The sequence below is a fragment of the Protomyctophum bolini genome (genome assembly GCF_963924005.1).
Source record: "Protomyctophum bolini genome assembly, chromosome: 4".
Lineage (NCBI taxonomy): Eukaryota > Metazoa > Chordata > Actinopteri > Myctophiformes > Myctophidae > Protomyctophum > Protomyctophum bolini.
Genome location: NC_137865.1, coordinates 3,401,229 through 3,415,538, shown reverse-complemented (window position 1 = coordinate 3,415,538; position 14,310 = coordinate 3,401,229). Strand labels below are relative to the sequence as shown.

Below are 14,310 nucleotides of genomic sequence, written 5' to 3'. Positions count from 1 at the left end.
TATGAGCACCCCCTTTAAGAAGGACCACAAAAGGTACAACTCCATGACATGTGTTTACTTATCATATCTAGACTTATTCTTGTACTGCTCAATACAAATAACATATATTACGGTATTTAATAATACCAAAATAAAACATGTTTTGTCCTGCCACAAAAAAATCTAATGGTGCAATGTGTTTGAGAGAATGAACTAGGAAAAAGTGCCCCCTCTGGGCACATGGTCTCCACCAGGATAGGAGAGTGTATGGACAAAATGTGTAGGAGTAATATAAACATATTTCTTTGTTGCAATAATGTCTCCTGGTGGTTCTATAACTGGTAAATTGTTAAAGATATTGTAAGACATATTCATAATGCTTAGTTATAAAAGTAAAAAGGTGAATGCATAATTGTGGCATCATGACAGATCCGTTTTGATTACATGACTATAAAGATCATGTGTCGATCATGTCGGTCCGGACCATCCTGATTTTTCCCCCCGGATACGATACTTTTCGACCAATCACACCAATTGTTTCATACAGTACACGGAGAATGTAAACAGATATTTAAAGCGTCAACGTCGTTTTCCTTGAGCGGTATACTTCCACCAAAATCCCGCTATACTTCCGCCAAATTCCAGCGACTATAGACCTGTGCGTGCCCCGTCGGCTACCGGCCTACTTGAGAACGATGCAATTTGGGAACCTAATAATACCCGTTGTCAACTTGTCATAGCAACCCGTGTTTTAACTGTCTGTCTGTGTCCCACATGGAGATATCTGTATCTCTGCCTGTGTGTGAAGAGGGCAAATTGACTGACTGTGAAAAGGGGACTGGTGAAGTAGGCTAATCAATTGTCAGGTGCTGTGAGGTTGCCATAGCAAGCAATTGGCTGAGGCAGAGGCTGGGAATTGCACAGGTGAGGGGATTTAGGCTGATTAGGCCCACTGGCAGAAGCCTGACCAGAGCCTTTTGGGGTTGGTTCTGGAGAACCGTGGGTCCGACCGACTCGAGTCCGGGCACTGCACTCCCTGTGGGGGTGTGGAACGCGTGTGTTGAATCTGAAGTCGGTGGGTCAAACGGTTCTCGAGTTACGTGCATTACAACCGTACACACACGCAGACACGCACGCACGCAGACATAGACATGGTGCATTTGGATGGACTTTACAGAGTAGGTCTTGCCCAGCGTGGTCTTGATCACATGACTATAGAGATCATGTGTACCTATTTGTGTGAAATTTGGATAAAAGTATTATAAAAAAAAAAGTTTTTTACTTTACATTTTTTAACCAATTTATTTTTTCAAAGTTGTACACAGCTCGGTGCAGTTACAGGTAAAGTGTGAAAAATGTGATCTGGACAAAATCTGTAGATGTACTGTCAAAAATGTGTATTGCAAAAATCGGCCTCCTGGTGGCACTGTAACAGGACCGCATGTGAATATTTTGGGGCAGAGGTTCACTCTGGCATCCAGGGGGAGAGAGTGTGTGTGTGTGTGTGTGTGTGTGTGTGTGCCTGTATAGCTGTTCACAGACGGACACAAGGACAGACGGACGGACACAAACACAGACGGACAACGGAGTGCAAAACATACTCTCCCCATGCCTTTCGGCCTGGTGGAGACATTTAACAGCATCATGTAAAGATTTATAAATTGTGTACAGAGGGTGCGTGAGATAATGTTTGGCCTACAGGCTTCAAATCTTGACATGTAAATCAAGCCTATACTCTATCAATCCACACAATTGTCTCCATCCTTATCGTTTGTTGAATATACAAGTTTAGACTTTATGACAATTCATGTTGAGATTGAACTGCATCGGAGGTATCTAAATAATAAATATACTGTCCTCAAGGGCTAAAAAATAATTTAGCTTTTATACTACTGCTATGTAGCACCATTTAGTTTTGTGTGTACTACCAGTAAATGCATATGCATATCACATTTTCAAAACAGATTTTACAAAGTGAACAATTATAGCAAAAAAAATTATGCTCTGCAAAACAATTATGTAAAAATGGAAGATTAAAAAAAGGTAAACTTTTGTCGTTTACCTTTTTCTAAAAAAAATTACATCATTCATTGGAAATTGTAACTAGTTACACTGATTGAAATAAGATAATTGATAATGCATGGAACTGACCGTTATTCTGCAGGGTGAGGACTGGCGCCGCCGCTAGCAGCAGCAAGTAGACCAGTCCCTGCATGGATGATGCAGGGTGTCCTGCTGTCCTTATGTCTGTCCTCCCCATGTCTGTCTGTCTGTCTGTCTGTCTGTGTGTCCTGCTCCCGAGGACTGATCTAGGACACACCTGCTCGACCACTGCCTTTATAAACTGTCAGTCAAGGTGGAGTCAACCTTATACACACACGCGCACACACACACACACACACACACACACACACACACACACACACACACACACACACACACACACACACACACACACACAGACACATGCATGCCCCTTCAAGGAGCTATAGTATACACTCAATGGATGTGTATGGGTGTGCATGTGTGTGCATGTCAGTGGGACTTGATTTAAAGGCCACTTTTGAAACTCGTGCATGCGGCGGCCCTATTTTAGGCGGTATACATTTTTGAGAATTTTGTAAACTTTTTTTTTTTTTTTTTTCTTTCCTGGTTCAGATTATGATTCGAGATTATTGATTCGGATTCACGGGACATTATTGAACCACAAAAAGGGCAACACATTTGTGGTTTATTTATCCAGTCCATGGTCACTGCGTGAACCTCTCACAGAGGCAATATTACATTGGAATCCTACAATAAATCAGTGGTGGGAAAAGTACTTGTTTTACTTGTAATTGTTTTATTTAAGTAAAAGTACCAATACTGCAATTTAGAACTACTTCGTTGCAAGTAAAAGTATGGAATTGAAAATGTACTTGAGTAAAAGTGCAAAAGTATCGGCATCAAAATGTACTTAAAGTACCAAAAGTAAAAGTACTCATGTTGCAGAATGTCCCATTTCACAAGTTCAATTTCAAATTGCCAGAAATGTATAGGGTTGAAGTGGTTAATGTATGTTTTCTAATCAAAATGTAACTAGTAACTAAAAGTTTTCAAATAATTGTAGTGAAGTAAAAGTAAAAAAATTGGCTCCGAGATACAGCGGAATAGAACGTACTGGAAATCGGAAATACTCAATTAAAGTGCACATACCTCAAAATTGTGCTTAAGTACGGTACTTACGTAAAAGTACTTTCCACCACTGCAATACATGAACACAATCTCTCTCCATGCTCTGTGTCACGTATCTCGAGAACTGTCAGACTATAACGCTATAACTAACCCCACTTAGAATTCAAAATTGACTTGCGTCTACCCGGCCGGGGCGATGATGCACACATTGGGAAGCTGGTCAGATCTCCAACAAATATCAGTATAGTTCCATACATGGAGTTTGCTGATGTCATCAATATTATACATCCTAGAATGGCCTAGACTGGCGCAGGGACCATGAGACTGACATCAAGCAGTGTGGACTTAGCCTGGTTAATAAACCAGGGTAATATCGCACGGACCGCGGGATATTAGTCTGGGGAGGCTCAGCTTGGATTTCATTTCCAGGGCGGCGGGTTGAAACATTTTCTCTTTGATGCAATTGGTCAGAGCTACTGTCAGTCAAAGGTCTCAAGCATTGAAAGTCACTGTACCAAAGCCCGCCCATATTGCATACCGTGTCCCGATTGGCCGCCCCATTTCTCTGGTGTAGGAAATGGGCGTACAATTGAGCCTCTCCAGACCGTAATCCGCCGGCAGGCAATTTTTTTTTTGCCAACGGCTGATTCGGTCTGGTTTATTAACCAGGCTAGTGTGGACTGACATGGAAACATTTCTCTACCGTTTCGGACGTGAGGCGGCTCGCCGGAACCGGCCCGGCACCCTGGGCTCGATCCTGTGGGACCCCCCCCCCCCCCCCTCCCCTGGGGACCCCCACACGGAGTTGCACCACTCACTTCAAGTTCACACGGGTGTGATTTTTTTTCTAGAGTGGGATATCTGTATTCCTCTAAATCAATGTTACAAAAAGGCCAAATCGAGATTTAAAAAAAAGGCCAAAAATAATTTGTCAAACGCATTAAGACACTAAAAGTCTCACTCTTGGCTTTTTTCTGAAACTTGGCAGCCCTGTGGAAACAGCTGGAAAAGAAGGCCCAGGATAGAGGACTCTGGCGAACTGTAGTCAACGGCCTATGCTCCATGAAAAGGAGCGATAGGCATAATAAGTATAAGTAAGTAAGTAAGACTGGCCTATAGACTCCATATTTGGGCATGCCTGACACGGTAGATCATGACCATAAAACATTGAAATATAGTATACATGGTATAATGAATTATATTAAAAAAACATCACACCCGTGTGAAGTGAGGGGCGCTCAGTATTTTAATTCATGATGTGATTGTGCAGTAAGTAGCCTATCAAAGCTTATATAAGCCCTGCAACATGATTCTGGGCATGTGCATCAATTGTGACCAGATTTGACTGAGATCCTGCCATCGTGCAAGCCTCCAGCTTTTCACCAGAGGAGAAAAACATCCCAAATGAGTTAATAGCACAGGCAGACTCTTCACATACTAGAGAGCATGTCTGAAATACATATGAGAGCTGAAAAATGTAAATATGAAATTAATGCTTAAACATGTAGCTATACAGTACATGTCAATTTGTAGCTATGATTCCCTAGCTGCTTTCATATGACATGAAAATGAAACGGAAATTCAAAAGAATCCAATGGCAGTCCCACAGTCAAATTTGGTCACATATTATTATTGGAATATCTTTTGTTAAATTCTAAGTTTTCTTATTGTGGCCCATATATTGTTTATGAAAAATAGGTCCCGACCGATTGCTTGGGAAGCTCGATAAGGAGCCTGCTCGATAAGGTGATCGTTATCAAATTAACGAGCTCCATCCCTAGTTGGCTGGCTCTGATCTGACCTGGCGTGCTTCCACGTAACGCATTATTATTATTAATCATTAATGCATCAATCATTGTTGCTGATAGGACAATACATTATGCAAGACAGTCTTTCCATTGCTGACTGCAGGTAAACACAGCTGACGTGAATAACGTCACATAACGTTGTCTATATGTGTTCTGTTGATTTGGTGTCGTGGCACTGTTGGTCCCATGGCATGGCTGACTCAGTGGTTCCCAAACCTTTCAGCTCAAGACCCAGGGAGACAGAGATGTCTCCCTGCGTGCGTGTGCGTGTGCGTGTGTGTGTGTGCATGCACGCGTCAATCAATAAATAGACCAGTCATTCATCCATAGTGCAGTTTTATTTAAATGAGGCTTATGGCCCATTATCCACGTGTAAACATGAGGAATGTGGTGAATATAGTACAGTATGAGACTGCAGTGAGTCAGCTTCGTTAGAGCAGGATACACATCCTGCCCATTAAAAAACACTTCAACTATACACTTAATAATACAGTCTGTATACTTAAGCTATATACTCTCACAGCGAGTGCGTCAGTCGACAAATCCGATTAATTTCCAAAGCAGAACATGCCATGTAGCCGCACTGGGGGGGGGGGGTAGTCGCCAATTTATTGAATGGCTGGGAAAAAAATGGAAATGAAGAGTTTACATAGTACACACAGGCATAAACTTTCCTTAATGATTATATCTGGTTTCAGGATTCCTTTTTATGATATATTTTCTCTAATATTAAGGTTATTTGTGGCAGTCAGTGGCCCCTTTTCCACCAGTTGGTTCAGTTCTTTTTGGTTTTTAGCCCATGAGCCAGAGCTCCAAAATTGGAACCTTAATTATGAATTGAGTAGAGCAAACATGAAAAACATGAAAAAGCTACTACTGTATTAATTTACTTGTATTGATCCTATAAACAATTTAATATAGGTCTAGTTTGCCCACCATTTTTGGAGCTCTGGCTCATGGACTAAAAAACAAAAAGAACTGAACCGGTTCCCATTGAGAACCAACCGGTGCAAAGGGGGTCAGTTTGTATTGGGGGTGGGCGGGGACCCGACGTCAAATGCTTTATGTGACCTGTAACCTTGTATACCCGCTGTAATAACTCAACAAGTGATTGAGTTCAAAAGTATACAGGTGCAATTACATTATGGGTTTTGACATAAGTTAAAACGTTTTGCGTTTTGTTGTTGTCTTGGATTTACCTTTGTGTGTTAAAACTGTGTTTACATCATTCAGTTTATATAGAACCTTTAGAATTATAAAAGCTTTTTTCCTAAATGTATACTCTGCTTTCATTGCACAATACTGGAGGAGGTCGTGCTGCTGAAATCCTATGTATTGAATCGAGAATCATTTTGAATAGAGAAAATCGTTTTAGGATCGAGAATGGAGCTGAATTGTGACCCCAGGAATTGGAATCTAAGTTATACAGTCAGCGACTAAGAAAGGCTAGATTTCCTGTCAATACTAGTATAGTCGGTCTTCGAGCAATGCATAAGTACCTTCATTATTTGAATTAATGATGTGAATGTTTACCGAGCAATCTTCGTTCCTACTCTCACCTATGGTCATGAAGTGTGGGTCATGACCGAAAGAATAAGGTTGCAAATACAAGCGGCCAAAATTAGTTTTCTTCAACGGGTGCATCAGTCACACGAGAGAGACTCGGAGTAGAACCGCTGCTCCTTCGCCTGGAAAGGTGGAGGTGGTTCGGGCATCTGGTTAGGATGCCTCTCGGGCGTCTCCCTATAGGGAGGTCCTCGACGCACGTCCCACGGTCCCACTGGGAGGAGACCTTCCCGGGGCAGACCAAGGCTCAGTTGGAGGAAACACATCGAACCCTTGGAACATCTCGTAATATCCCCCAGGAGGAAGTCACTCATGTTGCTCTGGAGAGTGAAGTCTGGAGCACTCTGGTGGAGCTGTTGCTGCCCCCACGACCCGACTACGGATAAGCGGTTGAAGATGGATGGATGGATGGATGGATGTGAATGTACAGTAGTAGCCTAAGCCTATCGATGCTTGTTGTACTTGTAAGCCCCACAACATGATGTGGGCATGCCATTGTCTCCACCAGGCCAAAGGCATGGGGAGAGAGTATGTTTTGCACTCCATCCGTGTGTGTGTGTGTGTGTGTGTGTGTGTGTCCGTGTGTGTGTGTCCGTGTGTGACCATCTGTCCGTCCGTCCGTCAGTCTGTGTACAGCTAATCTCCGGCACCGTTAACATGGCCGAAATTGCTTAATATTTAATGATTTTTTTATTTTTTTTAAATGCGTGCTTCGCACACATGCGCATACGGGCGTGCACACTCCCGTAAGGGTCCCGGAGAGGGGGGGGGGGGGCTATTTAAAAACCTTTACCCCCACACAGGAATCGTGTCAGCTGCAGGCCTCACCGTGATAAGCATTTTGGAATATCAGAGTTGAGTTTTTATCTCAAAAACAAACTGTGTTCATTGTAACGAGTATAACGCAACAATACTTTTTGCTGAGCAATTGCGACCATATATAGGTCGCTGATTACTATGAAAACCTGCAAAACCTGTCAGTCCGTCCATCGTTCCGTCCGTGACGCCGCTGTACGGCCTGCTGACGCGTCAGTCCCTTCAAACCCTGGATAGCCAACAATGGAGAAGACTGGATCATCACCTATAGATCTGCATATGCGGAGCCGGCCAGCAACTCTACACATCTGACCTGACCTCAAACCTCGAGCCCATAGATCTCCCTGTTCTGACATTCCATATACCCCCCCCATTCCCCATCCGTCCTTCCTCTTCGATGTCTCCCTTTTTGACTGATATACCTGTCCATTCAAACGCTATAGAGTGCCGCAGTCCCGCCCCTTTCAGAAAAGCGAGTGGCCCAGGAAGTGGAAGCCCCATGCATTCTCCCATCGGCACTTTTAATATAATTTATTTAAAGACGGTTACGCCGCGGACAAAGCCAATTCGGATCGTGACGAATCATGACAATGAACACAATATTTTGGGCCGAACAAATAATTTATAAGACGAAAAATAAAACAAATAGTGTTGTCTCCTGACTTTCTTTTCTTCTTTCTATCGATTTGATCTTACTGGTATATAATAATATTACTGATTTGGAAGGAATACGTTACACAACTCGTTACTGAGGAAAGGAATAATATTACATAATAATACTACTAATGATAATATTACTATACTAAGTAACGTGTTACTATCAATGTTTCCGTAAAAGCGTCATTTATATGGTTTCTTCAAGAAAGAAAAGAAAGCTGAGAAAACTATAGAAATGCACTCTGTCGAGCTGCCAACTCTCGCTTTGACCACAAGTAGGCCATGAATGGTCTACTTGTGCGCGAGCAGAGCGCGCAACCTGCTTGACTCCTGTCAACTTACTGTATATTAAAGTCTAACTCATGTTGATTAGGTGATGTAATGGTGAGGTAAAACAAATGGTGTCAAAACAAACATTAAATTATCTGTATTGTTAATGGCATTTTTATGTTTGTGTTTGGGACAAGATGACGTACATTTTCCCTGCATTGTCAATGGCGTTTTTAAAACAAACTTGAACAAAACTAGAACTGCACTCTGTCGAGTGCCTACTTGCTTGTTGCAGTCGCAAGTATACGGTATGTAATTTGTAAGTTGATTAGCGGTATACTATGTGGTTACTTTGCGTATGCCCCGTTTGATGCGTATGTGTCGTGCCAGCATATGACGTCAGGGTATAAACTGGTATAACTAGCTCTCAATGATGACATAATAAGGATGTGGATTAAATTGGACCCAATGCCAGGGTGTAATTGGTTATTAGTTATGTACGTCACCAACAATAATGGCACTTTATTAGCCGGTGGAGAACATCCATACAGCCAACATACATACGTGTGTGTGTGTGTGTGTGTGTGTGTGTGTGTGTGTGTGTCTGTGTGTGTCTGTAACTCTGTACAAACAGGACAAGATTGACCCTTAATTGATTACCATTGGTTCCCGTTTGCAGTATACTGTAGTATAATAGTTATGGGGGTCCTAAAATATAATACATTTAAGAAATACTAATCAGTATATTAACTCATGGTCTATATCCACCATGAAGGCACCTTGCCAACAGTAATTGTTCATTGTAATATTGTTTCCCACCCACCAACTGTTGTATAAACTCTAAGTACTGGACCCTCGTCTGGTTTGACAGACAGGTAGTGTGTGTGCCGGCTGGGTGGTGTGTGTGACGATCCGGTTGAAGTATACCTTTGGTACGGCGACAGCGGCGGCGGCGGGCCCGGGAGAACAATAACGCGACACGAGACAGTGTCACGCTAAAAGGTTCACAAAGTTTATTACACATACAGGAAATATATATAGAGCTGGATCCTAATGACGTGACAATAACACTTGAGACATAATAACCGCTAACTGCAGCAATTCAAGGCTGACCTTGCTGTCTGAGATGTCTCTCGTAGCCTAACTATAAAGTATGCTACAGTTCAGGCAGTACACGATACATATCAAGTAGGCTACACTGTGTACTCACGTACAAGTACACAGCCATGGGCGAGCAGATTATAACGCCAACTATACACCCGCACGTATCCGACGTCCGCACACTGTTTAATTCATTGTTCTTAATTGTCCACAGAGGAGGGTGGCAGCCCAATGTAGCCGCCCCAAATCACCTTTGTCTATTGTATTGTCTATACATTGTAATGTTGTTTCTCTCCGTCACCATGCTGCTGTACTGTACATACTACTGTTAGCACACTTCACACATTAATTAGTAATGTGTGTCATTGTTTTCCGAAAAGCACACGAAGTGCTCTGAGAGTCATTGTTGTCACAGTAATGCTTCTCACTGACGTATATCTGGCACACGATGAACGCTAAATGAACTTCGTCTTTTGTTTACCCAGTTCCTTTTTTTTCTTTGTTTTGTTTGTTTCTTACACACTCCTATATGCTTCCCCACCCATCATTCCGCGAAAGGTTTATGTACCTGTGGATGTCTGGAAGTGTGCCTTGCGGTGCCAACTTTTGCTGACGACTTTTGGGAAGGCTAGTGTTTGTGCTTCAAGGCGGTTGAAGCGCTTTGGCTGCTTGGCTGTCAACTCATCACACATGGGTTGGCAGATCGGTGTGTCGTGGCTTTAATCTGCACGGTCCTGTGCAAACACTGCGTGTGTGTGTGTGCGTGTGTGTGTGTGTGTGTGTATGTGTGTGTGTGTACGTGTGTGCGTGTGTGTGTGTGTGTGTGCGTGTGTGTGTGTGCGTGTGTGTGTGTACAGTATGTGGCTTTAATCTTGCACAGTCCCGTGCAAACAATGCAGGCCGGGGAGTAAACAACAGTTCAGGATGTGTACCCAATAACACACACCCGTCACCACCACCGATCTCATAACTTCTGATTGATTTACGGGCAGTGCACACACACACACACACACACACACACACACACACACACACACACACACACACACACACACTAGGCCTATATTAGCAGCAAGGGGCGAAATCCATCTGAGCCGCCCGGCACGTACGTGGTCCGACGCGGCGGTCGCCAGGGCTCTTGGAAAACGCCCTCCAGCCACTGCGTTAGTTTTACTGAGGTTAGGTTTATACTGGTATCGTTTTACTAAGGTTATAGGGTTAGGTTTAGGTATCGTTTTACTGAGGTTAGGGTTAGGTTTAGGTATAGTTTTACTGCAATGGTTAGGGTTAGGTTTAGGTATCGTTTTACTGCGGTTAAGGTTAGGTTTAGGTATAGTTTTACTGAGGTTAAGGTTAGGGTTAGGTTTAGGTATCGTTTTACTGAGGTTAAGGTTAGGTTTAGGTATCGTTTTACTGAGGTTAAGGTTAGGGTTAGGTTTAGGTATCGTTTTACTGAGGTTAAGGTTAAGGTTAGGGTTAGGTTTAGGTATAGTTTTACTGAGGTTAAGGTTAGGGTTAGGTTTAGGTATAGTTTTACTGACGTTAAGGTTAGGGTTAGGTTTAGGTAGTTTTACTGAGGTTAAGGTTAGGGTTAGGTTTAGGTATCGTTTTACTGCGGTTAAGGTTAGGGTTAGGTTTAGGTATAGTTTTACTGAGGTTAAGGTTAGGGTTAGGTTTAGGTATCGTTTTACTGAGGTTAAGGTTAGGGTTAGGTTTAGGTATCGTTTTACTGAGGTTAGGGTTAGGGTTAGGTTTAGGTATAGTTTTACTGAGGTTAAGGTTAGGGTTAGGTTTAGGTATCGTTTTACTGAGGTTAAGGTTAGGGTTAGGTTTAGGTATCGTTTTACTGAGGTTAAGGTTAGGGTTAGGTTTAGGTATAGTTTTACTGAGGTTAAGGTTAGGGTTAGGTTTAGGTATCGTTTTACTGAGGTTAAGGTTAGGGTTATGTTTAGGTATCGTTTTACTGCGGTTAAGGTTAGGGTTAGGGTTAGGGTTAGGTTTAGTTTTACTGAGGTTAAGGTTAGGGTTAGGTTTAGGTATCGTTTTACTGAGGTTAAGGTTAGTGTTAGGTATAGTTTTACTGAGGTTAAGGTTAGGGTTAGGTATAGTTTTACTGAGGTTAAGGTTAGGGTTAGGTATAGTTTTACTGCGGTTAAGGTTAGGGTTAGGGTTAGGTTTAGTTTTACTGAGGTTAAGGTTAGGGTTAGGTTTAGGTATCGTTTTACTGAGGTTAAGGTTTAGGGTTAGGTATAGTTTTACTGAGGTTAAGGTTAGGGTTAGGTATAGTTTTACTGAGGTTAGGGTTAGGTTTAGGTATAGTTTTACTGCGGTTAAGGTTAGGGTTAGGTATAGTTTTACTGAGGTAAAACCATGTCAATCATTAGTAGGCTAATCACTCTGAGAAGATCGAGTTCCTTTTCCCCACAATGGGTTTTTTAACACGCAGTCTCTCTCTCTCTCTCTCTCTCTCTCTCTCTCTCTCTGTCTCTCTCCACCCAGCATGCATGTGCGCGCTGCTGCGCAATGTATGTGAGTAATAATAATAATAATAATAAAATCATTGCGGGCGCGAGAGGGAATGGGGCTGGGCTGAAATTCCACGGGGGGGGGGGGGGGGGGGGTGGGATCAAATCATGATGCTGATACCCTCTATTCACATTATATTCATTATATCTTTCTGTCTGTCTGTCAGATACAGTGGTAAAATAATAATGCATGTGTGCACCCTTACGTTATAACCATGTCAAGGGACCTTATTACATGATTTGCGTTGTTAAAATGTATCTAAAATATTCACAATTCATACGTTTTTCAAGCTCACATGCTTGTAAGTCTGCTATTTTGAAATAGCTCGTGTGTGCAGGTATAAAGTGGTTGAACTGATTTTTATGCTAAATCAATTCATCTTGCTGGGGACCCCCTAGAGCCCCCTCAAGGACCCCTATAGGGGACACCATTTTGAGAACAATTTTAAGCACGCACGCACGCGCACGCACACACACACACACACACACACACACACGCACGCACACACAGTATTTGCAACAATAAACCCGGGACAACAGTGGATATTACAGTATGCTTAGCATGTAGCCAAGAGCTTTATTTCTGAACAGAAACAAAACACTGAGGGAAAAAACAAGCACTATACTACTAGTAATCAAATACACATTATTCAACAACTGCGTTAGACATGTATATATATAAATAGAGGCTTTATAATCTGTGAAGCCGGCAGCAAATGTATATGCAGAACATGGAACTAATTAAGCTATGAGTTATAGATCTAAGTTATAGGCGTGTATTGCGTTGGGGTGTCGACTTTTCCTCTTTCGATAGCGCTCGCGGCTTTCTTAGCGGCTGCCTCCGCGCGGCTTGCGGGACGGGGAGAAGGTCGGGGCCGTTAGCATCTCACCGCGGCCCACCACCGTGCACTCCGTTTTCAGGCAGGCACAGGTGTCGATGTGAGTGTATTTGTACGTCATGTCCTCGCGGCCGCCCGGGCAGGAGAGCTGAATGCTGCGCTCGGACGTGGACACCTCCTGGCAACAGGAGCACGAACGCTCCAGGGACTGGAGCTCCATGGAGTAGCTATATATATACGAGAGGGGGGGAGAGAGAGAGAGAGAGAGAGTCACATAGGGCAGGCTTAGGTCAGTGCAGTGGTGGGGGTTAAAAAGTATACTCGTTAACCCGTTTCGGCGATTCTATACGAATGCTTTCTAAGTCCTGACCGTTTTCTGAAAGACCTCATGTTTCTACAGTATGTCAGTGCAGGGTGCTCAAACATTTTCATGTCAAGGAGGCCCAGAATCATCTGTATTTGGCCGCCGACCCCCATCTGAAAATATGTTGTTCCAGGGCCCCCCCCCCCCCCCCCCACCACCCCAGAAGCAAAGATTTGAGTTCAAAACGTTCACTCTGAAATAACGTATATTGAAAGATTTACGACACATTTTCACGACTTTTCAAAAACAGCAGACCTACAAGCTCGTATAGCTATGAGCTTGTAGATCTGCTATTTTTCAATAGCTAAAGTACAACATGATGCTTAAAACACCAAAAGACCTGGAACGCACCTGTGTCACTTTATTTTATTGTGGAAAAATGTGTGCAAATCTTTGAATATATTATTCTTTCACTACATTTTTTAACTCAAATATTTGCTTATTCTGGGAGGTCCCTGGAATAAAGTGGTCGACGGGGCCAAATAATACATATAATTCTAGGGGTCCTTGACATGAAAAAGTTTGAGCACCACTGATATAGAAACATAATGTTTTCTATATAGGATTACATTACACTGTCGGTAACAAAAATCAACATTCTTACGGTTGATTTGTCATGCTTGCGACGCAGCTGATTTGTATACATTTGTGTATGTGGGGGAAAAAATACTTCCGCACTCCTATAAATCAGGCGTATATGCACAGGTGCGTACAGTATATCGGTCCATGTACAGTATACGGATGAATACTCACTAGGCATAGTTGCTGCAGGCGCCGCCACAGGACGTGATGTTCACCAGCGCTTTGGAGCTACAGCCCATGTTCTCCAGGTAGACCTCGGTGCTGGTGATGTTGCACGTGGGATCAGCATGGATACCTGCACCGCAAAGCAGAGGTATAGAGAGACAAGTGTTATCGTCTTTATACAGTGGGGTTCCTATCCTTTTCGCCGGCCCAGTACCCATAGTTACCTCTAGGTATTTAAAAGTACCTGGGTACCTTTTGGAAGTCACACCTCTGATGGGTGTGGTTTAGTCTTAAGGGGTGTTTTCTTTTCACCCACTGTGTAATATAATAAACAGACAGTAGGTGGCAGTAGGGCAGTAGGACAGAGGCCGAGCACGCAGTGGACAGCAGCTTTTAAATGACGTCTGTCTGACTTTCCGTCTGTCCGTCGCAGTCGCAGTCACCCCCCCCTCGAGAGACCCGGA

General features: G+C 43.0%; 2 protein-coding genes across 2 annotated transcripts in view; both read right to left on the bottom strand.

Annotated features, from left to right (window-relative positions):
• LOC308313817 (mucin-5AC-like) overlaps nucleotides 1–10,063 on the bottom strand; it is a gene marked incomplete at both ends in the record, with an annotated part of 48,591 nt that extends 38,528 nt beyond the window's left edge. The window contains one exon of the mRNA XM_080761146.1: nucleotides 9,940–10,063. Coding sequence (XP_080617272.1) covers nucleotides 9,940–10,063 — 124 coding nt within the window. The remainder of the gene's footprint in view (nucleotides 1–9,939) is intronic.
• Nucleotides 10,064–13,851: 3,788 nt separating this feature from the next.
• Nucleotides 13,852–14,310, bottom strand: part of LOC308313816 (mucin-2-like) — a gene marked incomplete at both ends in the record, with an annotated part of 62,851 nt that continues 62,392 nt past the window's right edge. Inside the window, one exon of the mRNA XM_080761145.1 lies at nucleotides 13,852–13,976. Coding sequence (XP_080617271.1) covers nucleotides 13,852–13,976 — 125 coding nt within the window. The remainder of the gene's footprint in view (nucleotides 13,977–14,310) is intronic.